This window comes from Mustela putorius, unplaced genomic scaffold, assembly GCF_011764305.1.
Source record: "Mustela putorius furo isolate JIRA1106 unplaced genomic scaffold, ASM1176430v1.1 tig00000460_pilon_pilon_pilon, whole genome shotgun sequence".
In the NCBI taxonomy this organism is placed as follows: Eukaryota; Metazoa; Chordata; class Mammalia; order Carnivora; family Mustelidae; genus Mustela; species Mustela putorius.
Window position 1 is genome coordinate 23,716,369 of NW_025421389.1, and position 24,830 is coordinate 23,741,198.

Consider the following 24,830-nt stretch of genomic DNA (forward strand, 5'->3'; position numbering starts at 1 on the left):
CCAGGAAGATGAAGAATCAGGCACTGTGCTAGGCATGGGATGAGAAACCATGAGCAAAATATGCAGGTTCCTTCCTTCATTGAGGTGAAACTCCTTTTTCTTGAGGAAACAGAAAATTCCAGTATCAGTGTTGAATTCTTAAAAAACAGGAGAATGTTTGGATTCCTTGGTTTTAAAAATTGGAGAACATTGTTATAAGCATACTGTGGAAGGTGGCAGGCAGCCCAGTATGCTTTGTTTCAAGTATAAACACAGTGGAATGAATGCCTTAAATTTTCCTTAATGCCGACTGACTTTTCATTACTAACATGATTCGCACGTATGCATTTCCCTCCATGGTGTTCCCTTTGGGTAATGGAGGTCATCCCACTTCCTGCTTAGACTCCTTAGTAGCTGTGGAAATAAGGACGGTAAGAACATCGTTATCATTACCCTGTAAGAGGCAGTGTTTGTAACCTCCGGCCCTAGGCATCTCCTCTACCTGAACCCTGACTTCGTCTTCTGCAATGGGCCTTAATATTCTGTTATCGTAGATGACCAGGTAGAGACCTTGGTTTAAAAAGGTGCTCAAGGTCATAAGGCCTACCCAAGTGAAAACCGGATTTGAGCGCTAATCCTTCTGACTCCACTGTCATTACCCCAGATGCCCTTGGACAGGCGCTCTCCTTGTGTTCCTGGAAAAACCAGGTCTCTGGCCTGCATCTCCCATAGAACGTTTTCCCGCAGTCCTGAGATGGGGTGCACCTGTCCTTTGTCAAGGCAGTGTGTGACAGAGGGAAGCAACTGTTTTAGAACCAAAGGCGCCATCTATTAGCTCATAGAAAGGAGCCATTTTTGAATGTTTGTTTTTTCTAATTGTGTGTGTTAAGTAAAGTGATTGGACAAACAGTCCTCTCCCGCCTGCTAATCTGCTATAAATCAACCTTCAGATGTTAATAAAACAAGTCAAGACTGACAAAGGAAGTTCCATTTGTATTTTAAACTCCCAATTCATCAGGGTCTCCTCCTTTAGATCTTCTGTGAGAGTGTCCTTGGTCTTAACATAGCTGGAAGATAAAACACAGATAAAAGAGCCATTGTCTCAGAAGGGCATTAATAAAAAATGGATGCTGATCCTAATTGAGTAGTATTTAAACATGCAGGGTGGGGCCAGCGGTCTGCAGGGAGCCTCTAGGTCTGTTGGAATTTGCCTTGGTATCTCATTTTCCTCTTCTTGGTGCTGTGCCCTCACCACCCGGCTGCTGTAGCAGAGTGTACACTGTCAAACCAGAAGTGGAAAAGATATGTATAGACATCATACTATAGCAGATTCCAGGATCATCTGCTATTAACTGTTCTTACTTTGAAACAATGCACTTTCTCCCTCTTTTATCTTTCTCTAAAATCTCGTTCTGAGATGTTGTTCAGTTGATTCATTTTCTTTTCTCTTCTTTCTTCTGTAAGATAAAGAGCTCCCAATGGCCAAAAGTGGGACAATTTGCACAATAATATTAATAAAGCTAGTATTGGATTAGAAAACCAAAGAATAAGATAAACATCCATTTGAGCCTGCACTGATCTGAATAAATGAATAAATAGGGGGAAAGGGAAAGCTCTTGCACATAGAAGAACTTGAATCAGATACCACTTGAACAACGTGGTAGGAACGGCCCCAGGCAGGACCTACCAAGGAATGCCTAAATGAATGAGCGGAACTTCATGGAGAAAATAGAAGAGCTGCACAGCCTCAGACTATCTCCCCCCAAATACTTATTCATTGCTCTGGTCATTTTAACATGTACATATGTTCACAAATTCTTTGAGGGTTCGCTCTCCCAGAGGTGGAGCTGAAGTTACTCTTTCCCATGAACGTGGGCGGGGCCTGAGTGACTCTGTTTCTGAGTCTGGTTCTGAGTGTACAGAAGGGGAAAGTAGTAACTTTCCAGTGGAGAAACCCAGCATAGCTTCTCCGGGCTCACATGACCAGCAAAAGATCCATATGATACCACGTCCCTGAGATGGCGTGAGAAGAGCATCTCACCGCTGTGCTAATCCTTCCTGATGCTGTGATCTCAGTCCCTCATGAGAAAAACAGCAAACCTGATTGGAGGGACCTTCTACAAAATTGCTGACCAGTGTCCTCAGACTGTTTAGGAGATGGAGTAGTGTTGGACAATGTTAACTTCTTAGTTCTGATCATTATGCCATTATTAAGTAGGAGGTTAACATCAGGAGAAGTTTATGAGAACTCTGCTATTTTTGCTACTTATCTAGAAGTCTTCAAGTATTTAAAAACCTCTGGAAAAAACAAAAACAAAAATACGAGACCCCTCAAGAGCATAGGAAAGCCTAAGGTGAAGAAGTTGTAAGACTGGTCCTCTTTTGGACTCATGGATTCATTTGTTCATTCATTCATTCATTCATTCATTCAACAGATACTTGTTGCCAGATGCCGTGGGGAATGCCAATCGTGTAGTGGTGAGAAAGAATTGGATGCTTCTGGGTGCGGCACCTGGTTCAGGGGATATATTTGTGGGTCACCTGTGTCTGTGGGTGTCACAGCTGAAGGGGGCATGTGACAGTTTAAACAGGTGTGGAGATAAGCCAGGTGGAGAGCTATGGAAGCACATACGGGTGGTATTTAACCCAGTATAAGAGAGCATATCCCTAATTGCCCTTCAGAATAGGAGTAAACCCATTGTTTCATCCTTCATTTCAACTGTGTTCAGTGTTTTCCATAGGCACCACATACCTATAGCTTAAATTTTGAACTTGACTTCATTCTTTTAGATTCTGAATGCCTACTAAAAGTAAAAAGAGTGTCGTAACTTGCTCCGTGTGCCTTAGATCCTAAGGGATGCTATGGAGTTTGTAGGGGGAATGAGAGGATCTTCAGATTCTTTTAGGTTGGAATCATTATTTTGAATTATATTTAGCAACAAAAAATATATAGCATGAAGTATCTAGATGGCTGTTGTGGGTTTTTTTTTTTTTAATTGGCTAGTAAAAATAGAGGAGTATATGAGATTTTTGATGTTACAAAGATATGCTCAAAATATACTAAAATCAGAACAAATATTTATGCAAAAGGATTTTCACTGAAGCATTTTTTAAAGTCATAAAACTTAGAAACCATCTAAATATATAAAAAGTGAGATATCTAAATGGCTTTTCTGGGATATATCTATAATGTACTGTAATACAGTAATTAAGAATTTTAGACACACACAGACACTCCATATATGGAAAGAAAAAGGAATACACTAAAATATTAGTCGTAATTATCTCAGAGTTGTGGGATTTTCTTACTTAGCCATTTTTGTCTTACTTTTTCTTCCGTGAGTACGTATGATTTCATAATTAGCATGAAAGTTAAATTTTGAGAAGGGTATTAATTCTTAAAAGTGCTGGTGTAGGCATCCCGGACTCCAAATGCGGTGGTTAATAACAAATGCTTTCAGTAAAAATAAGAATCCTTCCAGAGCTCAGGACAGATAGTTGAAGGCTTCTTGTGTAGCATAAATAATCACTGCGTATTAGCTCCATTTTTGTTCCCCATTTGTCAGTATGCTTTCCAAGAACGTCTTCCATGGTTTGTATGAAGGAGAAACCGTGGGTCGGTGATAGGTGTGTCCTCAGCCACTTGGCCAGCCTGGTGGGTACTCTCCCGCAGCGAGGGCGTCTCTGGGTGCTGGAAAGTCCTTGGGCTGTATAGCAAGTGGATGAATTCGACACTGCCTTTTCCTCAAAGAGACTGATCATCTCAATAAGAACCCTTGGAAATCTTTCTCTTCTAATGGGTCACAGTGTGGCAAATAGGTGTAGCCCATCTGTCAGTGCCCGTCGTTCTTGGGTGGCCATCTGACCTACCGTTAGTGACCATGACCGTCGTTACTTTGCAAAGTTAGGTCTGACCCAGGCCATCGGGCACAAAGAGAGGGGCCTGCTGGCCACCCTGGCAGCTTCCTGACACGGTATGCTCGGATTACAAACCCGGGGAAGGGACAAGTCATTGGAGCGCTGAGCCCGCCCACCCAGGCTTACTCTGTGCTCATGGGTCATTAGAGGCTGTGCTAAGACCAAGCCAGAGGAGGCCGCCCAGGTACATTCAAGCAAGAGGGCGAAGGCGACGAGCTGTCATCGTGAAGACGGATCAGGCTGATGGAAAAGCAAGTTAATTGACGAAGGCACCAGAGCTTGAGGTAGGACTGAGCAAATGGGAGTCCGGAACCAAGGTGAAATGAGGAGGAAAGGCATGGAGCCGGGAGTGGGAGAAGGAGCTAACGATGCAGAAGAGCGTGGGGGCCTTTGCATGGAAGCATTTCTACTTGGAGCCTTTCAAGGAACCATTCCTCTCCTTCCACTCGGGCTGCACTCACGCTTAAAGGGGGTGAGTGGGGGCCCAAGGCCAGCTTTCATCTATCCGGTAAAGCAGCTCCACCCTCGGGACGAAAAGAAAATTAGAAAATTAACTCATGTGTTCTTTAAAAAAATAATAAAAACAAAACCAGGGGGCACCTGGGTGGCTCAGTGGGTTAAGCCTCTGCTGTCAGTTCCTGTCATGATCCCAGGGTTCTGGGATCGAGCCCTGCATCGGGCTCTCTGCTCAGTGGGGAGCCTGCTTCTTCCTCTCTCTCTCTGCCTGCCTCTCTGCCTACTTGTGATCTCTATCAAATAAATAAATTAAAAATCTTAAAAAAAAAACAGCTTTCTAGGGCATCTATAACAATCACTTAATTTTCTTAATGTGTTGAACTACAAACATCTAAAAAAAATTTTAAAAACTTAAAAAGATGCACCTTTTATATTCATTTTTTTCCCTAACTGGGACTTTTCCTATTAAAAGAATAGAATGGAGGACACGAATAGTTTAAGGGAACCTACCGTCCCTCCTTGGATTCACTGAACCCTTGCTTCCAAAGAATTCAAATAGCTTCCTGATCTTGGTAGCACGTTGTAACAAAAGTCGAGTGGTGGCCTCTTGGCCCCCCGTCCCAGTGTCCACGAGGAGCAAGGCTCGCTGGGGCTGGTCTGGGACCCGGGGCCTAATGCTGAGCACCCTATCTTACAGGGCCCACATCTTAAAGAGACAGTTGAAATCCACAGCCAGGTTGGGGAGTAGCCAGGAAACAAAGCTGGTGACCAGTGCATCTCAGAGTTCTCTCTTTGACCTGTTCACAGGCCTTTCATTGAAGCTTGTTTACCATGCTTTTCTTGTGGTTTGTGACAGATAAAAACTATATTGATTCCTAGCATCTGCTGGCAGTAACCTTTGAAAGGGCAGGCAATGCATCACCGCAGAATTGTATCTATCAATGTCGGCATAATAGAAAGACAGGGATGACGTGTAATCACAGCCCCGCTGGCAGATCGTGAGTCGGACCTGATACGCTACTAGTAATGGGCAGTAGAAAGGGGACACGGACTAATATTCAGATAAATCTGGGGAGATGTGTCAATAGAAAGGACGATATTTGGCCATGAGCAAAGTTCAGAGGGCATGGTCAGCCTCCCAGAGAGCTGGAGAAGTTCAGTATCTTACCCACTTTTATAGAGCTAGTAAATGGGAGCGCCTCTCCCTGAGCCTCAGTTTCCCAATCTGTGAAACAGACCTGGGGAAGGATTCGATAAGATTATATATGCCGGTTCTCAAAGTGTGGTCCCTGGAGCAGCCGCCGTGGTGGCACCTGGGTGGGAACTTACAAGAAATGCAAGTTCTCGGGTCCCACCCCATACCTCCCAAATTAGAAACCCTGGGGTGGGACCCGGCAAGTAAGCCCTCCCGGTGAGGCAGATGCCTGCCAAAAATAGTTGAGCAGACATGTGCGAAACAGCCACCACCATACCTGGCACAGAGCTAGGGTTCAGAGAAGCAGCATTTCACCGGTGTCTGTATTAGTGGTGTTATTTAATCCTGACCACATATGCTAATTTTGTTTATAAACTCTCCCACCCTCATAGTTTTGATTATGATGATTACTCATAGTTAAGTTCATGGTCAAAACCAATCTCTTTTTGACAGATAAGCATTTGTGACCTGTAAGTGGGGGCCTAGAACTGGGTATATAATTCCTGGACTGATGATATCCAAGTCTAGAGGGTACCGGAATTCTAAAGGTTAACGTTCTAATGTGTGCTCTGGACATATTAGTGCTTTTGACGTGTCGGGAAGCTTCCAGCCTGGACAGTGAATAGCGCTACAATTTAATAACATAAATGGAGTCTGTCTGATTCTGCAAAGAAACGGCCTTCCTTGGGGCCCAGAATATATAGTCCCTTCTGCAGTTACACTCACAGTATTTTTAATCATTTCATGTTTTTATTATATCCCAAGTAGAAGGTGCTACAAAGAGTCCCCGGAGCTGGCAGTCACTCAAAAACCCACAAATCTAAAAAGTGAATCGAACAGCAAGTAACCCATTAGGGGTTTTCTTTTTTTTTTTTTCTCTTTCTTTATTTAAAAAAAAAAAAGAAACTTTTTTTAAAAAGAAAAACTACCTTATAACGTGGAGAGCGTTGATTTTGGCATCTTATACATGAAAAGTAGTAGTAATAATGTTGCCCAATTGTTGGTCTTTTCTCTGCAGAAATTATGGCTGTGCACAACTGTGGGGCTTTGACTGTGTTTCCATGAAGTACGTAATTCACACTCTAAATGTGACAAGCATGACTGCCCATAAACCTAACGACTTTTTTAAGAGCCCAAAATTCAGAACATTATTCTCTCGGAAACTGCACTTTAGTAACCCAGCAGAAAACTGTTCAGAGATCTGCTTCCATTGCAGTAAAGGCATCTGGGCGCGCCAGTGGGAAACATGCCTGAAAGCTTTCCTACAGGAACAAATTTGTTGGAGGAATAAAGTGCGAACCAATTGCAATTGCCATATGTTAAGGAATTGGAAGAACAGAAGCTAGGACATGGCGAGGACCCTTGTGCCACTCCACCCTACCCCCGCCCCAACTAAAAAAATATATATATATATGTATATATATGTATATAAGTATGTATTTATGATGTATGTATGTGTAGGTTTGCTAGGAAACTGACACATGGGTTGAGATTCTGGGTATATAAAGTTTCAAAGTAATAGGAAAAACATCCCCAACCTGAGGTTCTTACTCTTAGGTGAACCCTGCCCTGCTTTGCTCCTGTAAGCAGCTGCTGAAGACGTGGCTAGGCTGGTCTGGGTGGCAGGGCACATTCACGCCGGCCCCCAAAAACAAGCCCCCCGCCCCTGGTCCGGGCTGATGCGTGGTTATTCATTAGGAGGCTATGGAGAAGTGAAACTGTGCTTTACCTTCTCTTCCCCTGAGCATTCTACGAGGCTCCTTCTCTGCCTGCCTCTTTCTGCCTTCTGCTTCAGGCTCTTACTATTTCTCTTAAACTTCTGTTTGTGTCATTACCTGTATTTTGCAGCAAATTTTATCTACCAGATGCAGAGTGAAAATGCCTGCCATAATGGGGAGTCGAGCCTTTACTATTTTTTTTCCTCCCTTCAACATCATATAGTTGAATTTCATCACTTTCCGGAGCAAACCTCAGCAGCCTCTTTGCGGCTTTCATTCTGGACCACTTGCTTTATTTCCCTGTTTGTTGTTTTGTCTCCACCGGCTCAACATGCGTGAGCACACAACATACAGTACCAGTAAAACCAGAGGCGCAGAAATTCGGCAGGTCCCGCGTGGGAACCAACAAACATTTTCTCTAGGTGGGAGCAGGCCAGTTAGAGTAGTTTTTGCAGTGGAACGCAGAATAAGCTCTTGGCTTTGGTCGCAGTCAGCTAGCTGCTTTGGGGAAAGGCTTTTTCATTTGTGAACTGGTTGCTCTATGAAACACGAGGAGAAATGCCATATTCTAGTTCTTGATGACTTGAAGAATGATCTACGCCAATTTATCTTCATGCAGACTTGATTTTTTCAAAATCCTTTTTTGAAGGGGAAATTGCAAGCCAGGATTCTCCCTGGAGACTGACCTCACTTGGTGGTGATTCCTGACCTTCTTTATCCCATGACTCATGGAGACACCGGTTTCCTTGAAACAAGTTGTCTAGGAACACACCCCGTTCTAAGATCTTCCTTGGGTCAGCCAGCAGTCTCGTGTTGGCGTACGCGGTATCAGGGCACAATGAGAATGGCTGGGCTCCAGGCCAGAGCTCCTCAGACTGTGCATAGGAATGATCTGAGTCTCTTGTTAAAATGCAGATTGTCACTCAGTGAGTCTGGTATGACTTTGCGATTCTGCATTTTTAATAACATCCCAGGGATTTTCAAAACTGCTGGAGTGCCACGCTGAATAGCAAGACTCTAGTGGGGCCGGCAGTAGGGGCTGCGCGGGCTTCCTCGTTATATTTTTTGACACCAGCGAGGGCCATGAAAACCCATCTCGGCGGTGAGCAGCAGAAGTGATGAGGAGGTTGCGCGTACGCTCTGCCTTCTGACTCCTTTATGAAGGTAGATCTGTGCCGGTCTTTCCTTAGAAGACCGCTGAGCGTTAACTGGAGTTTAGTGGAGGTGACACGGGAACACTCAGCCGCCTTTGCAGAACTGAAAACCTACTGATGGCAAAGCCCACCGGCCTAACCTCGAGTATTCTCGACTCCTCACTCTTATTCCTCCAACCTGGGCTCTGCTGTCCTCTTCATACTCCCTTCCTGGCTCTTACCGACTGTAAGTACTCTGGCAGAAGTCTCTTAACTGATGGTGGCTCCGGCCCTTGCCCTACCTCCACTCTGCCCTCCCTCTCCACAGAGACATTATCTTTCAAAACACAGGTGTGATCATATCAGCTCCTGGATTAAAATCGCGTAATAGCTCCCTATTAATTACAAGATAAAGTGCAAATTCCCTAGCCTGGCATACCATGTCCTTCAATATCTGGACCCAATCACCTTTCCAGAAAGCATCCCTTCCTCCTAATTTTCAGAGCACCCTACACTCTTCCTTGGTTCTAAATGTGCCATGATCCTTCTTTCAAATTTCTCCTCTTCCCCGCCCTAGGACCCGTACCCCCAGCCTGAAGGAGTGGTTCCTCCCTCCTCCAGGCTCCCATAGCACAACAGAATTCTTCTGCCTTGCCACCCCATGTGGCCCTGGTGCGTGCACGTCACTATCTCCCTCAACATCAGGAACTTCTGGAAGCTGGGCTCTTTTCCCCATTGAGCACTTACAGACATGGTACTAGGGCCCATTTCTTTCCAAGAGGCTTGTGAAAATGTCTGAATCACGGAAAGGAGAATTGTTGGCTTCAGAATGAAAGGTGCAGTTGGAATCATCATTTCAAAAGCCAAAATATAGGAATCACTTGCAATCTTTAATTCAAAATTATAGTTAATGTGAGACATGGGTACAATGTCTGAGGGCCTACATAGATCTTAAAACAGCCCTTCCTTGGTACCTTTGTCCAAAGGCTTTCATTGAGTGTTTGCTCTGTGAGCTGACACCGTGTTGGGCTTCGGAGATACAACGGTGAGGAAGGAGAGTGAAGAAGGAGCCCAGGTTGTGGACACAAGACCAGTGTGTCAAGTCTCATACATCCAGATTGTCCCATCTGGCTCTCAAAATAACCTAGTGAGAGAGGTATTTTTATGCCCATTTTATATGTGAGAAACCTAAGATTTAGAGAGCTGAAGGAACTTTTCTAGGGTCTAGCTAATAAGTGACCCTTTTCTAGGGTCTAGCTAATAAGTGGTTGATTGATTGAACCCAGATCAAAATCAAAAGAAGGAAACCACCCTATAAACAAGCGATCACAGAACTATTCTGTGTCATGGGGGCTGACACCAGGCAAGGCACCATGAGCCAGAAGCCTAAGAAAGCTGGGGCCAGAGGCACAAGGTTTCACAGAGAAAGCTAATGACTTAGAGCTGGATCCTGTAGGACGAGTGGGGATTCCTCTGTGGGCAGTTTCCCTGCCTTTATAAATAGAACAGTAATGGGTAGTTTTGATCAAATAATAATACTCTAAGAAATTAATGTCCATAACTAGTGTCAGTCACCAAGTTTTCTATTGATTCGCTTCCCACATTCAAAGGTCTATTTTTACCTAAGAGTGTCTATTAGCGTCCAAGTGTAATTGTCAAACTAAACCAAATATTATTCATTTTGTCTAGGCACTTTTCTTTCCTCCAGTGTCTCATGAAGAGCAGGGGGGATCACACCCCTTCATGCACAGTAGCACACCACTTAGTTGAAGGTTAGGTTTCTAGAGACCTCAGATATCCCGGACACACCCGGCAACTCATTAATAAGCAGGAAAGGTCTCAACACCATAGCTTTCACAAAGCTCTTGCACTTAATAATAAAGGAAAGAATTATCTGCAAGAAGTGACAGCCAGCACTGGAGGGGAGCAACAGAGGACACACACGAGCCTCACCGGCTGAGATTCTGTAAGAGAAAGGCCTGATACTCCCACATATTCCATTAACTCATACAATCTTCTCCATATAAGCAGCATAGGACAAAGAGAATGGGGAAGTCAGCGAGCTCTTTGGAAATTGCTTTTGTTTCATTTCCTTTGGATTTTGGCACGTAGAGACCCAGGTACACGGAAAACTCACTTTTGTGGAATGTTCCATTCCCTCAGGAGGCAAGTCGGGGATCTGAGGTAGTGATTCTGGAGGTTTTCCACCAAGGATGGTGTGGTAACCTGTCACTGGTGACCCTTCACATTCTGGGGACAAGACTGTTCTCGGAACTTAGTATGGTGCTCTGGTTAGACGGGGGGAAACCAGAATACAAGGCACATTTTTCACGCTGTAAACCGAACCTAATTCCAGATGTCCAGTCCTCTGCTTACCACCTCTGTGGTTCACCTTCTACTTTTCTCACTCGCGATGGTTTTAGTTGGCAATTTAACATACATGATGGAGATGTTTTTAATTTACTCTGTGCTTTTTAAAAAGTTAGCCTTGAAATGAATAATAGCTAAAGCTCTGAAATGGGAAAAATTCCAGCAGATTATGGGCGATCAGAAGAAGATCCTGATTGTCTAGACAGAGGCTGCATGGAAATAGTGATGATGCTAAGGAAGAAGTTGGTAGAGGAGAAGATTACATTTTGTTTAGCATTTTCGGAATTTTAAAAAATGGTAATACTCATTTCTTCACTCGATTCTCATAATAACCCTGGAGAAAGCTACCACTTACCCTTTCTAAAATATAAAAACAGACTCAGAGTTTGTCCAGTTACACCACCAGTACGCTCCGAACTCCTGTTCTCCAAGTCCAGTGGTCTCATTTCTCCTCAGATGTCCCCTTATGAGGGAAGGACGAGGCACATGTCCTTAGGACACTTGCCTCTAATTTCAGTGATTAATCAGCAGCCCACACTCCAATGATACTAATCAAGTTATTTTTTATAACGGCTCCAATTTAGATAGTTAGAGCGCCTATCTGACTCACACAGGCTTTGCATGAAGAACTTGAGAGTCATGAAAAATAGAATCTGGAATTCTTTTGGCCCCATTCCATATACAGTCCCTTCATCAAACTCTGACCTGAAAGGCGCTCGCTTACTCGAATGCCTCTTTCCAGACTCAGCTGGCACCAGCAGCTCAAGAGCCCACCACTTGCTTTATGACTGACAAATGGTAAAGGGAATAACTCACCAATAAGGGCCTCAGTCACGGACCCTGATTTTCCAGCTAAGAAATTGCCATTTCCTATGATAGTCCAAAGCTACTTGGCTTCCTGGTAGGAGATGTGAGTCAGTTGAACGTTGCAGCATTATTCGGCATGATGATTATCATGGATTTACAGCTGTTTCTTGCACAAACCATATTACACACACTCGGAGGACTCTCTAGAATGAGAATCTGAAACCTCGATCCCTCCCGTTCCCTCGTTTTCTGTTTCTCTAGTAATGTCAGTTGAAGCTGACATTCTCTCTGAGTCCATATCTGATGTGTTCCAACTGATATCCTCACTTGCTTGTCCTGTCGGCTCTAAGCTTTAAATTTGGAAGGTTTTCAGTGGCTCTTGTTGGCAGGAAAAATGAACAATGAGACGTAAAAAGAGACTTGCTATTACAGCCAAATTTCAGTCACGCAGGTTGTCAATACTAATGAACGCCCTTGAAGCAGATACTGTAAATGCCTGAACTTGCAGTCCAGCTGCCTTTGAGTTCGGATCATTCAGCAGAACAGACATCTTCCCTTTAAATACTGAAGGGCCGGTGTCTGGACTCTGGTTAGAGAGCAGATTTTTTCCAGGGTCACCTATTAGAACATGCGATCGCTGGTAGGCTTCACGTTCCCTTATGTGCTAAGGGTATGACTTTAGCTTTATTCCTAAATCATATAAATGAGATACAGTAGATCCTTCCAGCACTTTCCCTCTGCACTTTGGCATCATAAAGCCTCATTAATCTCGTGTAATTGTTAATAACACCAGATCTAGAGTTATTTTTTTAAAGATGTTATTTACTTATTTATTTGACAGAGAGAGAGATAACAAGTAGGCAGAGAGAGAAGGAGAAGCAGGCTCCCTGCTGAGCATAGAGCCCGATGCAGGGCTCAATCCCAGGACCCTGAGATCATGACCTGAGCTGAAGGCAGAGGCTTAACCTACTGAGCCACCCAGGCGCCCCAAGATCTAGAGTTAAATAGGCATGGATTCAGGTACTGGTTCCAGCCACTTAATTAACTTCCCTAAATCTGTTTCCTCATCTGTATAATGGGGGCAATAGTAAAATGATGAAACACCCCCCCCAGGATTGTTGAGGGTTAAATGAGATAATGTAAAGCATAGTGTCTGGCACATAGAAAACATTTTTAAAAGATATTAGCTGTTGTTATCATGCCAGTGATTAAAATAATACCCCCTCCAGGAATAGTGGGAGTTTTCTGGATATTAAAAAAAAAATTTTAGATAATAATGAACACTTTGGAGAAGAAATAATTTGTTTCTCTTGCCCCGGGACTGGGAGAAAAGCAGTCCCTTCCTTCTTCTTCCCTGTGTGTAGTGATTATCGTTACTGTTACAGCCTTGTGATTTTCAATATCTTATTGTTAGTCTTTTGACATCCTGGAGGCAAATGTGAAGGAAAAAAAAAAAAAAGAAAAGAATCAGCTTTTAGTGAGTTTAAGAGAAAAGTGACCTCAGTTTAATCATGGTACCTCTTATCAAAGGGAAAATGATATTAAGTTAGGTACTTAAAATCCAAGTATAACAAATAAGGGAACACATGGGCCCTTCCCATTGAGACTTGAGAGAGGGGTTCTGAGGAAATTCAATTTAAAGAACTTTACAGAGGAGCAGTTAGTAACAGCAATATTGTAAACAATCTCCACCTCTAATCAGCTTACGACTTAGGGGCATTGACATGTGTCACTTACAGAAAAGCAACCACATCCCCATAGCCTTGAAATCCTAGATTTTTCATTTGATTAGAAAAAAAGGCAACATTATATTTTTCTTACACGGTGATAGCTCACCGGAGGCCGCTGTGATGTATAATATTATAAATGGTTTGGCTGCTAATAAGTCTTCTGGGTTGAAAGAGAAGTCCAAGTTGCCTTAAGTCTTCTTAGGAATAACAGAACCTAATATTTGTATCTTCCTTTGCGGTTTCCCAAATATATCAGTATGTATTTTGAGTTTTAATCATGTAAATCTTTAGTTATGAACAGCCTGTGGTTTGGGAGAAGTGGGTAGCTCTATTTGTGAATTACAGTTGTCAATTCCCGTTACCCCAGGCCTGAGCTGACTTGGGGACACAGGAGTGCTGTGTTGGAGGCTGTGTGAGCCTACGGTCTGTCAGATCCCAGCTTCTGCCTACAGGATTCCTCCCTCTTAGAATGTGACTTTCTTCCCCAATAGCCCGTGCACACAGGTAGGGGAATTTTACACGGCTGGCTCTCACTCTACAAAGTCGTCATTCGATATATCCCCGGGAATATAATCTCATATCGCCAGTTCATTACAAAGCGGTTGATACACAAGATCAACAGTTGGCCTTCAGCACATTCTGTCTAAGAGAAATGATCTATTTTGAAATGCTGGAATACCACCCAGCCTTGAATTGCTACTAGGAGCAGCTCAGTCTGAAACTGTTCTTTTATTCTTCTTTTGCCATAAACGAGCATCACAGAATCAAATCCATTGAGAAGAATCTACTTGCTTTGCCAACACAATTATTTTTATAAGAGCCTCGGTCTTCAGATTGTACTCATCCAAAGTCCAAGTTGGATGATGGTAGCTGCTTGTTTTTGTTTGCTTGTTTTTTATGAATATTTTTTTAAGAGCCCCCTTTTCTCCCAAGAGCCCCCTCCCTAGGCAGATGTACCAAGTATATAGGACTCTTCAGCAAGGTGATTTGAATGCCATCCTGGCAGCAAATAAAAGTGACTTTTCCATTCTGGGAATTTCTTTTTTAATTCTCATAAAACCTGTCCTCCGGAAGGAGTTTTTCTTCAAGGCTAGGCTTTCCTCCCTCCAAAAAAAAATGCCATCTTTTTGATCCACAAAAAGCCACAAAATCTGTCTGGCTATGAAAATAAGTTAATGGAGAAAAAAAAAAGTCTAGGATTTTTACCTTTCCATGTGAAGAGCCGAAGGATTCAGTGATTATTATTATTATCTCGCATAGTTTATCTGCATTTCTTGTATTGCCCTTTGCTTTCTTGACAGGTGAAATTTAGTGAAAAAGCTGGTTCATCTTTAATGGATAGGTATCACTCCCAACACACATTCTCATGGAGGGGATTGTGCCTCCACATTTTATGAGATTTGGCAGCTTGGACCTTAAGCATCATAATGGCTTGGCCCCTTTGGTGCTGGGGCTCTGATTTAAAAGTCCTATTGACTCAGTCTTTTCAAGGCAGAGCAGCTCCTGTGATGGTTACAATTGAATTAGAACAGGCACAAATGCTATAACTACTTTCTTTTGTCCCAATCTTCCTTGCAAAGAGTTTTCACACTTCTAATCAATGTTTCCTTTCACAAAAGAGATTCTTATCCCATATGTAAATACCAGTTGGACTGTGCTTGACCTCAGTTCCTCAGCCCTAATGTTGAAAACCAATAGACCTAAAGGTAAAAACAGCTTGATGGTTATTAGTCTTTCAAGTTAAGACTCCGGTCACCTTTGGTTTGGCATGGTGTAAGGGATCATTCCCTTTAGAACAGAAAAGCAGAAACAGCTCTTCTTGCAAACGAAGTAGTGCAAGATTAAAGGATTTCATGGGGACAAGAGAAACTTTACATAATTCTTTACAGTAACGTTTGTCCCATTTTAAAACCTGACAGCTTTCCAGTTTCCAAGTTGATGGCGGAATTATCAAAAATCTATTCACTAGGTAAATTTGTTGGCCTTAAATCCACCAAAAACTAGGCTTGGAGCTGTGGAAAGTAAAATCTGGTGGTGCTCTTTTATACTACCCCTTCCAAAGGCAGCTTCAAAATATAAAGGATTTGCAAGGCCTGAGATTTGCAAAACTGGACCTTTGTGTAAGTTGGTGTGGTTGATGTTCGGTTAGACCCTCAGCTGAATGCATCGTGGCCAACCACCGCCATAAGCATCAATATTCTTGGCTGGTCCCCCTTCATGTGCATTTTGGAGTTAAAGGTGAAATTCCATCTTTAACCCCCTTGTGGTTGTCTGAGAAGTGATTGATGAACTAGATGTGATTTCCTGCAGACCTTTCAAAGGTTGGATGAAAGATGGAATTTCAGCCTCTTTAAAAAAAACAAAACAAAACAAAACAAAAACAACCCAGGCCTTTTGCTTAATACAGCCTTTAAAATTAATGTCCTTTTTTGAATGCCAAGAAAACAAAGGGGATTTCTCAGAGTGTATGCGGCCTGACACAATAGGCTTTAATTGGTGTCAAGGAGATGTTGGGATGAATGGAGAAATGCCCATTTAGCTGATAAGACTGAAAAGTGGAGCCTTGTTATGAGCTGTCATCTCAACATGTATTTAAACTATAGCAAAACTGAAACATATTTGCCATATAGATCATAATGACTCCAAAGGAGCCATTATACTCTATTATGTAATTACATAATCAAAGCATGCATAGTAATCAGCTTTTGGAATTCAATGCTAATCAAACATACCTATAGTATGTGTTTAAGCTAAAATAGAGAACGTTAATTTGCCATTAGTCAACTAAACAAGAATGTGTATACAGAATATTCATGAATAGCTTAATGTTGTGTCAGATGATATTTTTTTGTTTTATATTCAGGGGAAATCAACAATTTTAATTGAAGAAAAAACCAGCACTGAGGAAGATTACTCTTTAACTTGCTGCTCAAAAATTTGCCTCACCTTTTACTGATTATAAAAGGAGATTAGATTAAATTCAGTAATTTTTTTTTCCTTCCATAAGCTCAAGTGACACAACAATAATTATATTACAGGAGATTCTTGGTGAGATCCTGACCATCTCCATACTATAGGATACGGTATTCTAAATACTACACATAACACAAAGGTTCAAAACAAACAAAAACCTCTAGCATATATTGCTTTAGTATTTAGAAACAAACCAATAAGTGTTAGTCAGAAATAGCCAAGAGTAGAAATACGTTGGTGGCCCAATGGGAGATGTGGCGTCTGCTTTGGCCTGAGCCCTAGTACCTTCGTCTACAAAATGGGAGTGTTCTTCTGAGAGCTTCCTTTCAGTTCCGCTGACCTTTGATTTCATAAGGGTTTTGTGAAAAAGAAGGTGACGCAAATGACATGCTTTGGTCAATGTCACATCATCTTGCCCATTCGGTTATTTGGGGAGTCGGTTTAGTTTATTTTAACTCCAAACTCTATGAGCTGCAGGGTTCGCACTGGTAATCATTTGGACCACTGAGTAGGCAGTCCTTGGAACATTCGACTTAACTGTTCGGGATAGCCAAACACGGATGGCGATCAAAAAGGTGAAGACAAGCTTTGTAAACAGCAGACAGATTGAATGCCTTTGATTTTTACATAAATACTCAAGTATTCACAAAGGATTGAAGTATCGCCTCTCTTTGAAATAAAGAGTTCTATTTATGTTCAAGTGGTCTTGCCCTTAACCTTAATGCACGTTGATGGGCTTATCTTTTTTGGACGCTGGTTCTCACAGTCTCTCCTCTGCACTTTGGATGACTAAAAACATTACTGTAATATTTAAATGGGATAAACTCTTTCATCAAAAGCCTTCGTGTCTTGAACTTCAAATAATTTATTTTCAAATTACTTTTACTGTAATTCTTATTAATTCAAATAGGTTTCTGATTTGATATAAAATGCTATAAATGCAAGGAACAGTTTAATGAATTGAAAGATAGGATTGAGTCTTTTAAAGGAAATGTACAAAATATGCTGTACAAAATAATTGCTTAGATAGAAATCAAATCTTAATGGCTTTGTTAATGATTTGTAGTGAACACTGTGTTTACGTTGACTTGGGGGAACACACACAGCTAGAAAGATTTTTTCCCTCTGGGTTTCGACAGAATCTTAATTTTTTTTTTTCTTTTCCTGAACCATACTCATTTCTAGTGCTAGCTCTCAAAAGTGTTAGCAGGAATCATGGGGCCTCTCTTGGTGATGGTTTTAATCAGGTCGGGGGCAAGTGTGGTTCTTTCAAGTTGGGCATATACCAAACATTATAAAAGTGGGGACCCCACAGACAGAAGTGGGGCAAAGCCATTTGAAACTTTAAGACACAGGGCTCACAGACCAATAGAAAATAGGTTTTCTTTTCTTTTCTTTTTTAAGATCTTGTTTATTTATTTGATAGAGGGAGAGAGAGAGAGAACAAGCAGGGGGAGCTGCAGAGGGAGAAGGGAGAAGCAGTCTCTTGCGAGGCTCAAACCCAGGACCAGAGATCATGACCTGAGCCGAAGGCAGGTGCTTAACTGACTGAGCCGCCCTGGTGCCCCAATAATAAGGTTTTCAAAAACAAGTGTTTTGACTCTTCACAAAGTCTAAACTTAGATATCTCTTGGAGGGGAAGAACTAATATTCCTGAGACTTTAATTAGTGCAAAGTTTTAAGAACAAGGGTGGCTCTTTCGAGTTAATGACTACATTGATCATTGGCAGGTTTTGTTCATTTTGGGAGGGTTTTGTTGTTGTTGTTGTTGTTGTTGTTTTGTTTTTGCATTCTGTATTCTTGGTTTGACTTTTGCCTGTTTAGACAAGCTGACTGTGCTGATTTCATGCTAGGTTCATTCTTCCATACAGCCTTAATATGATTTTGCTACTAAAGGAGTAGGTCAAGGGACTCTATTTGCTCTTTCTCTGGGCAAACTGTCTTCCCAGTTAAGAGTCATCTGTGTTCCTCAGTGTCAGTAAGAGTTTACATAGTTGCTATAGTATAAACCAAATTCTGTTCTAACTATGACTTGCCCTTTTATTATGGACTTGACTGGAGAGACTCCCCTGGTGTAAATGAAGTGCTTTCTTTATTAGCAGCCAGGCCGCGGGGGCGAGCTCCCTGTGCTGGCAAGTGGCCGCCATGCGCTGGTAATGAAGGCATTCTCCAGGGGCAAAGTGTGCTGAGTGCCGAGCAGAAGACGCCGTAGTAAACAAGGTGCTTTACAGTCAGGACACTCTCTCTCTCATCTTCAAGTGCGTAATTGTGTTCTGGATAAATTATGGAAATTAAAAAAAAAAAAATCAAAGGTTGCTCGTAGGGAAATAACCCTCTTTAAAAACAAGTAAATTCTCCAAGGCAGAGCCAATAGAATCCTGGCAGCAGAGCCTGAGGTTGGCTGGGTGAAAAGTACAAACTGTATGGGCCAGAGGAAGCGGAACTGGGTTCAAACACCGGCCTCGGCACTTAACTGAATTACATGAGGCAACTTGTTTGAACTTCTCTGGGTCTCCTGTTCTCCACCTTTAAAGTGGGGGTATTGAAAACTCCAGGAGTTTGAGAGGGAAACGTGTGCAAAGCAGCCAGTGCAGTGCCCGGCCCTAGAGAAACATTTGCTCCCTTCCCTGCTTCTCATTTTTTTTTTTTAAAGATTGATTGATTGATTTGACAGACAGAGATCACAAGTAGGCAGAGAGAGAGCAGGAAGCAGGCTCCCCACTGAGCAGAGAGCCTGATATGGGTCTTGATCCCAGGACCCCGGGATCATGACCCGAGCTGAAGACAGAGGCTTTAACCCACTGAGCCACCCAGGCGCTCCCCTGCTTCTCATTCTAGCGTCAGGCTCTGAGATCTGCCCCATCACCCTCTTCAGGCAGCCGTATCGTGGATGAGGGAGATGCCCATCGGTGCTAGTGTTGTGTGTAATACCCTTAGAAATAATTTGTAACCAAATGAGGTTTCAGGAAAGAATCCATGAGTTAAGCCTGTTGAAGACTGAATGAATAGGGGACGGACGAGCCCGTGGCACCCCCACTCCAGCCCTAACCCATTCGGCTGAAATGGTCTTTACTGATCATAGAATTTTTTTTTCTTTTCTTAGACAATATGCTTTCTCTGTCTTGTGATAAATGTCCTAGAAGCTTCTAGTTTACTGTGGGAGACTTGCTGGCCTCACCAGCGCCAAAGTTGTATTTTTAGAAATTGGGGGACAAATCGGAAAGTTGTAGGGAATACAATTGCTGATATAAATAAAAATCCATTTTGATTCTTTCTCTTAAACCTCACCCATCCATATACACCAATTAGCAGTCAAAAATGTCTATACTTGTCAGACATTGTTCCGCCCTTAAAATAAATTACCTTGCTGTTAACAGCCTTATTTAATGTCTACGGTATGTTGTACCTACTTGATTTCTCTTGCCCAGAACATGTGCTGTTTCTGCCTTGACAGTATATCTGCTAATTGAGTTTTAGAAAATCAGGAAGGCTTTTCTTAAACGGATTATTTAAGAAAGGCCCCTACATGGCCTGTTTGTACCCTTCTGCTACATATCAAGTTGTGTTCTATAACAACCTAATTGTCATGATATCTATTTCAAGGGGGAATTTATCAAGTCACAGTGCACCCTTCTGTTTGGAAGAAATATTTGAGGATGTGAGCAGAAATTATTTTTACAGAAAGGCTTCAGGCAGTTAAGAGTACTGACATACAAATCGTATTTTCATCACTGTCATTCACATCCCGCGCCTCAAATAAATAGGTCATTATTATTCCATCGTAACCGTCCTATGGCGCCTCAAAGTATGGAGCTCTGTTTAATGTAACTGCTGTCCAGCTGACCCGTGTAATTTATTGGTGATTTTTACAGTGACATTCTCGGGCCACCACCATTAGCCAAGGCACTCTGATCTCTTTCAGCAAAATACTTCATTATCACTTGTGATTTTTTTAGCATTAGTATTATAACCATGTTAACATAGCAAGGAACTGTCATTTTCTGAGACATCAGATTTGAGGTTGGCTTTCGCAATTTCAACAAATAATACAGTAGCAAAGATGATACTACCACGGTTTTGCAGAGCCCATCGTGCGGCAGAGCACACGAGGGCAAAAATGTGCAGATGGCAAAAATTTTACCTGAAGGACTTCATAATAACACACCAAAGTGATCCGGTCTTATGTTACCTAATTATAAGTAGTAATTAAGAATGTATACACTTTTTAACAAGCAACACCCCTGTTTTATTACTTTAATTGCATAAAACATAGGATCACAGTCACCTCCTCTTTGTCTCCCGTCTCCTCTGCTAATGTCTGAGAGCCTTAATGTGGGTCTGGATGGTACTCAGAGAGAACACACCAGCATTCTGAGGAAGGACTGACACTAAAAGGTATAGTTCTACAGAAAGCATCTTATTAGGGTCCAGTGGAATTGTAACTGGCTTTAAGTTCCAGTACCCCCCAAGATGGTGGTCAGGACTTGTAAGGTGCGGTTAATGTTGAAGGGACTGAGGCCTATCCCCGGGCAGTCTTTCTATAGGTTCCTATTATGGTTTTTTTTTTTAAGATTTTATTTATTTATTTGACAGACAGAGATCACAGGCAGGCAGAGAGGCAGGCAGAGAGAGAGGAAGGGAAGCATGCTCCCTGCTGAGCAGAGAGCCCGATGCGGGACTCGATCCCAGGACTCTGAGATCATGATCTGAGCCGAAGGCAGCAGCTTAACCCACTGAGCCACCCAGGCGCCCCTCTATGGGTTCCTTTTAGAAGTGGGAGATTCTTATTTATGTTGGTAACAGACTTCTTTAGATAGAAGAACTCTCTGCCTACAACCCAGTAGACCCCATTTGGTATTCTAGTCACCTTACAGCAAGTCCCGTGACTTCAGACCGATGCAACGCTGGAATCGTGCAGTTTAATTTTTCTTGAATTTTCTTACTAGATTGGGTTACCCTGAGGAAATAAGGGTATCGTCCTTTTTGTACATACTTTTGCCAGGGCCAGGAAAAAACACCTTGAAAAGCTTGCTTGATTGGCAGGAATTCCCCTTTCCTTGTTCTTTTCTCCAGTCTGGGAATCCACTGCTCCCTCCAGCCAACTTTTGAATTCTGGGTTTGTCACAGAAATCTGCGGAGGGAAAAAGAAGCATTCCTTCGTGGATTTTGTTTTTGTTTTTGTTTCTTGGGATTGTTTTTTTTTGTTTGTTTGATTTTTTTCTTCTTTTTTTTGGATCACTTTTTCTCTTTGTTGTTATTCCACAACATTGTTCACCCCACTAAGCCTTTGCTGCGGGATCAAACTAGGGAAAGTTTCCCCTTTCGCTCACTACAAGGCCTGTGGGCCCGCATGCTCACACCAAGGTTAATTTCCTGCATCAGAGATCTCAAGGCTGGGGTTTCACGTTGGTTGACTCCTCAAGCACCAAGAATTTCTGTTTGTCTGTGGCTCTAATAATTTTGTCCTTATCCCCTAGTTCCCTCCCTTCGAATCCTCTATCAGAGGCTGGTCTGTTTCTAGGTAGATTTGGCTTAAAGCCATCTCAGACACCCTGGTCACACTTCCTCACTGTGTCCTGCCAAAAAAGGGTCCTTCAGCAGAAATTACAATAGCACGTGGAAATCTTCCATTTCTTCTAATTACATCTCTATGTGCGCGCTCTCTCACAATAGTATTTATCTTTGACCTTTGTTTCTAACTGTGAAAAAAGTTGGGGTTTGGGCTTTTCTTTTGTTTTTGTTTGTTTGTTTGTTTTGGTGGGGGGAATGCATGAACCACCCTGATCTATAGTCACCTGGAAAGCTTGGGAAGAGGGACCAGGAGACTCCATTCTCAGATCCATACCACTCACCACGTGGAGTTGCCTGGTAAATGTTGGGATTTGACAACTAGAAAGAGGATTGTGAGGATGATGGCAGCCACCATTTATTCAGTCTTATAGGAAGCTAGACTCGGTGCTAAATGATCTATATTTATTGCCTTCCTCAATCCTTCTGACAGCTCTCTGAGAGGGCTTTGAATTACTGTCCCCATTTTGCAGATGAGAAACTGGTTCAGGGACTTTAAATGCTTTACTTGAAATCATAGAGCCAAAAAGCAATCATCTTCTTCCCCTTCCTGATCGACCACCATACCCATCGCCCATGCTACAGTTTTTACTCCACACGTGCAGATTCGATGCCCATTTCCACCCACCTGGCAGTTTCTGGAAGATCAGGACAGTGCCCTGTATTTCTGTATGCTCTGCTGTGCTGGTGCAGAACAGGACATTCAACAATTACTTCATCTTCTGCTCATCAGTTGAATTCTCTTCTTCCCCTTCCTGTGCTGTGGATCAAATGGGTCATTTACGAGGGGCTGCGGCTCCTGTCACTAATCACAGAAGCAACAAATGAGAGCAGATGTGGAGATAAGCCTTCTATCAGTGAATCCGAAAGCCTTGACTTAGTGAGGAGTTCTGAAAGAGAAAGTCTAAATGGCTAGATGGGGGGCCATCGACAGAAGGAGCAAGGCTCAGGACCGCCCAGGGCTCTGGGTGAGTCGTGAAGCCATGAGTTTCTGAGAGCAGAGTAACAGGCTGAACTAGGAGCCTTCCCAGGATTTTACTGGGCTTCCAGACAGTCCTAGTTGGGTAGGTCCTCCCTCTCCCACACAGTAAACAGCTGAAGTGCCTATACCTTGAGAATGACGACATCTGCTAACAAGATGAGATTATTTACCGAGCCGCCTCTCTGCTCCTATTAAGTGGCCCCTAGAGTTTCCTGTGAGGCAACCAAATAGCTTAGCTCAAGGGCATGTGAGCTGAGGGTAGGTATATGCTTTTCCCCTACTCCATCCCTGAGAGCGGCAGTTTCTTAGAAAAGTCAACTCTCTGACCTTTCGGTACCTTTCCAACACACTCCTCAACGGGTACAAGATAGCGGAGGCCGGGACGTTGCATCATGACTTCTAAGAGCATGTTGATCCCAGCCTTAGTTGCATTTTGCCCCTGGGTCTCTCTGGGGTGAACGGACTCCCTTCATGGACGGTGGAGGAAGATGGGAGCCACACCATTGTCGCCCTTGGTGCCCATTTTGGAATACATTTCTTGTCTCTCGTTCTTACGAGAAAATATGAACCAAATTTTAATTGATGGAAATTCTTTTCTCCCTCTTTCTTTTTAAGGCGATGGACAGAATTTGTTTACGAAAGACGTGACAGTGATCGAGGGAGAAGTCGCAACCATCAGCTGCCAAGTCAATAAGAGTGACGACTCCGTGATTCAGCTTCTGAATCCCAACAGGCAGACCATTTATTTCAGAGACTTCAGGCGTAAGTTTCTATCTCCGTAGCGTTAGGTGGCAACTTTTTCTTCCTACATATTGTCTTGATAAAGAGATTGCCAAGGCCTCCTTTTCTAAATTTAATGTTAGATGCTTAAAGTTTAGTCAATTCTTCAGAGGGAAGAAGAGACATGCAATCATAATCTTTCTACTTAATAGAAACCTTGAATGGTCCCTTTTAAAAGTAAAGCAGTCTTACTTTGCAATAGGAATTGATTGTAGTAATTCAAGGTGAATTGCAATTGAGTCCCAAATACTTCGCTGACACAAACAACTCAAATAGGGTAAGGCAAGGAAAATATAGCATTCTGCAGGGTGGTCTGTTCAGTTTGAAGATGGAAGTTTCCAAGACAATGTGTGCCTATAAAGAGAAAACCAAAATGTCCTATCACCGTAACCTCTGGTAGACAGAGGTTACCATGGGCTGAAATCTTACCAAATGTAATATCTCTGTAGGTAATTATCAGAACTTAATTGTATATCCCAGAAATGGTTCAAATGCATGTCAGAGTCTTTCAAAAAATGGCTCTTTGGGAGCATGGGTGGCTAATCAAAGCAGATGTCGAGGAATGACCCTTTACATCCGCTTGTCCGCGTTCTCCCCAATGCCCCAGAACATATCATGAACTAGGGAAAGAGTTGGTAAAACTAAGGAACATTGCAGAGGATGAACGAAGGTCAAAGAAGAAGGGCCGGTCATTCTTAGAGTGAATTTTGGTCATTATGAATGAAAGCTAGCCTTTGCCAAAATTGACATAAGGACTTTAAAAGTGAATATTTGAAATTAATAAAAAGCCCACATACCTGACTTTTGCAGTGACTCTGCTTTCCTACGTTTCCTGTTGTGAAGTTGAATGTAATTAGAAAACTGCAGGGGGGGCGGGTCTGAGGCTTTGGGAGGCCTGAGGTCATGGATTCTGGGCGGCTCCACCTCCAACCAAACCAAATACAAAGATGCATCCAAGTTAAATTGGATTGTTTCACTGTGAAGGTTTTTTTGTTTGTTTTGGTTGTTCTGTTTGTTTGTTTTTTGTTTTTTAAGGACTTCCGTTTTGCTTTTAGAAATTACTAATAATGATTTTTTTTAATCTTTATAATTTGGAACCAGTTTTTCTTTTTTTGCAAGGCCTCAGATTTTTCGAGACAACTTAAAAGCCTGAACTTCTCAGGGCCTGGAGCCTGCACTTTCCTTCTGTTTTCATTTTACCGAACTCTGATAGAAAATCTG

General features: G+C 42.5%; 1 protein-coding gene and 1 long non-coding RNA gene across 11 annotated transcripts in view; one reads left to right on the forward strand and one right to left on the reverse strand.

Annotated features, from left to right (window-relative positions):
• CADM1 (cell adhesion molecule 1) overlaps window positions 1-24,830 on the forward strand; it is a 324,876-nt gene that overhangs the window by 235,785 nt on the left and 64,261 nt on the right. For all 9 annotated transcript variants that reach the window (XM_004749874.3, XM_004749877.3, XM_004749876.3 and 6 more), the window contains exon 2: window positions 23,445-23,591. In XM_004749874.3, the coding sequence (XP_004749931.1) occupies window positions 23,445-23,591 (147 nt within the window). The remainder of the gene's footprint in view (window positions 1-23,444; window positions 23,592-24,830) is intronic.
• Window positions 17,769-23,052, reverse strand: LOC106005555. Of its 2 annotated transcripts, none has more exons than XR_001178987.2 (3): window positions 22,476-23,052; window positions 21,147-21,410; window positions 17,769-18,552 (listed from the first exon to the last, which is right to left on the reverse strand). It is a non-coding gene; the product is annotated as an uncharacterized LOC106005555 (long non-coding RNA). The 2 variants fall into 2 exon arrangements; XR_006606901.1 differs by having other exon boundaries at window positions 21,273-21,410; window positions 22,476-23,051.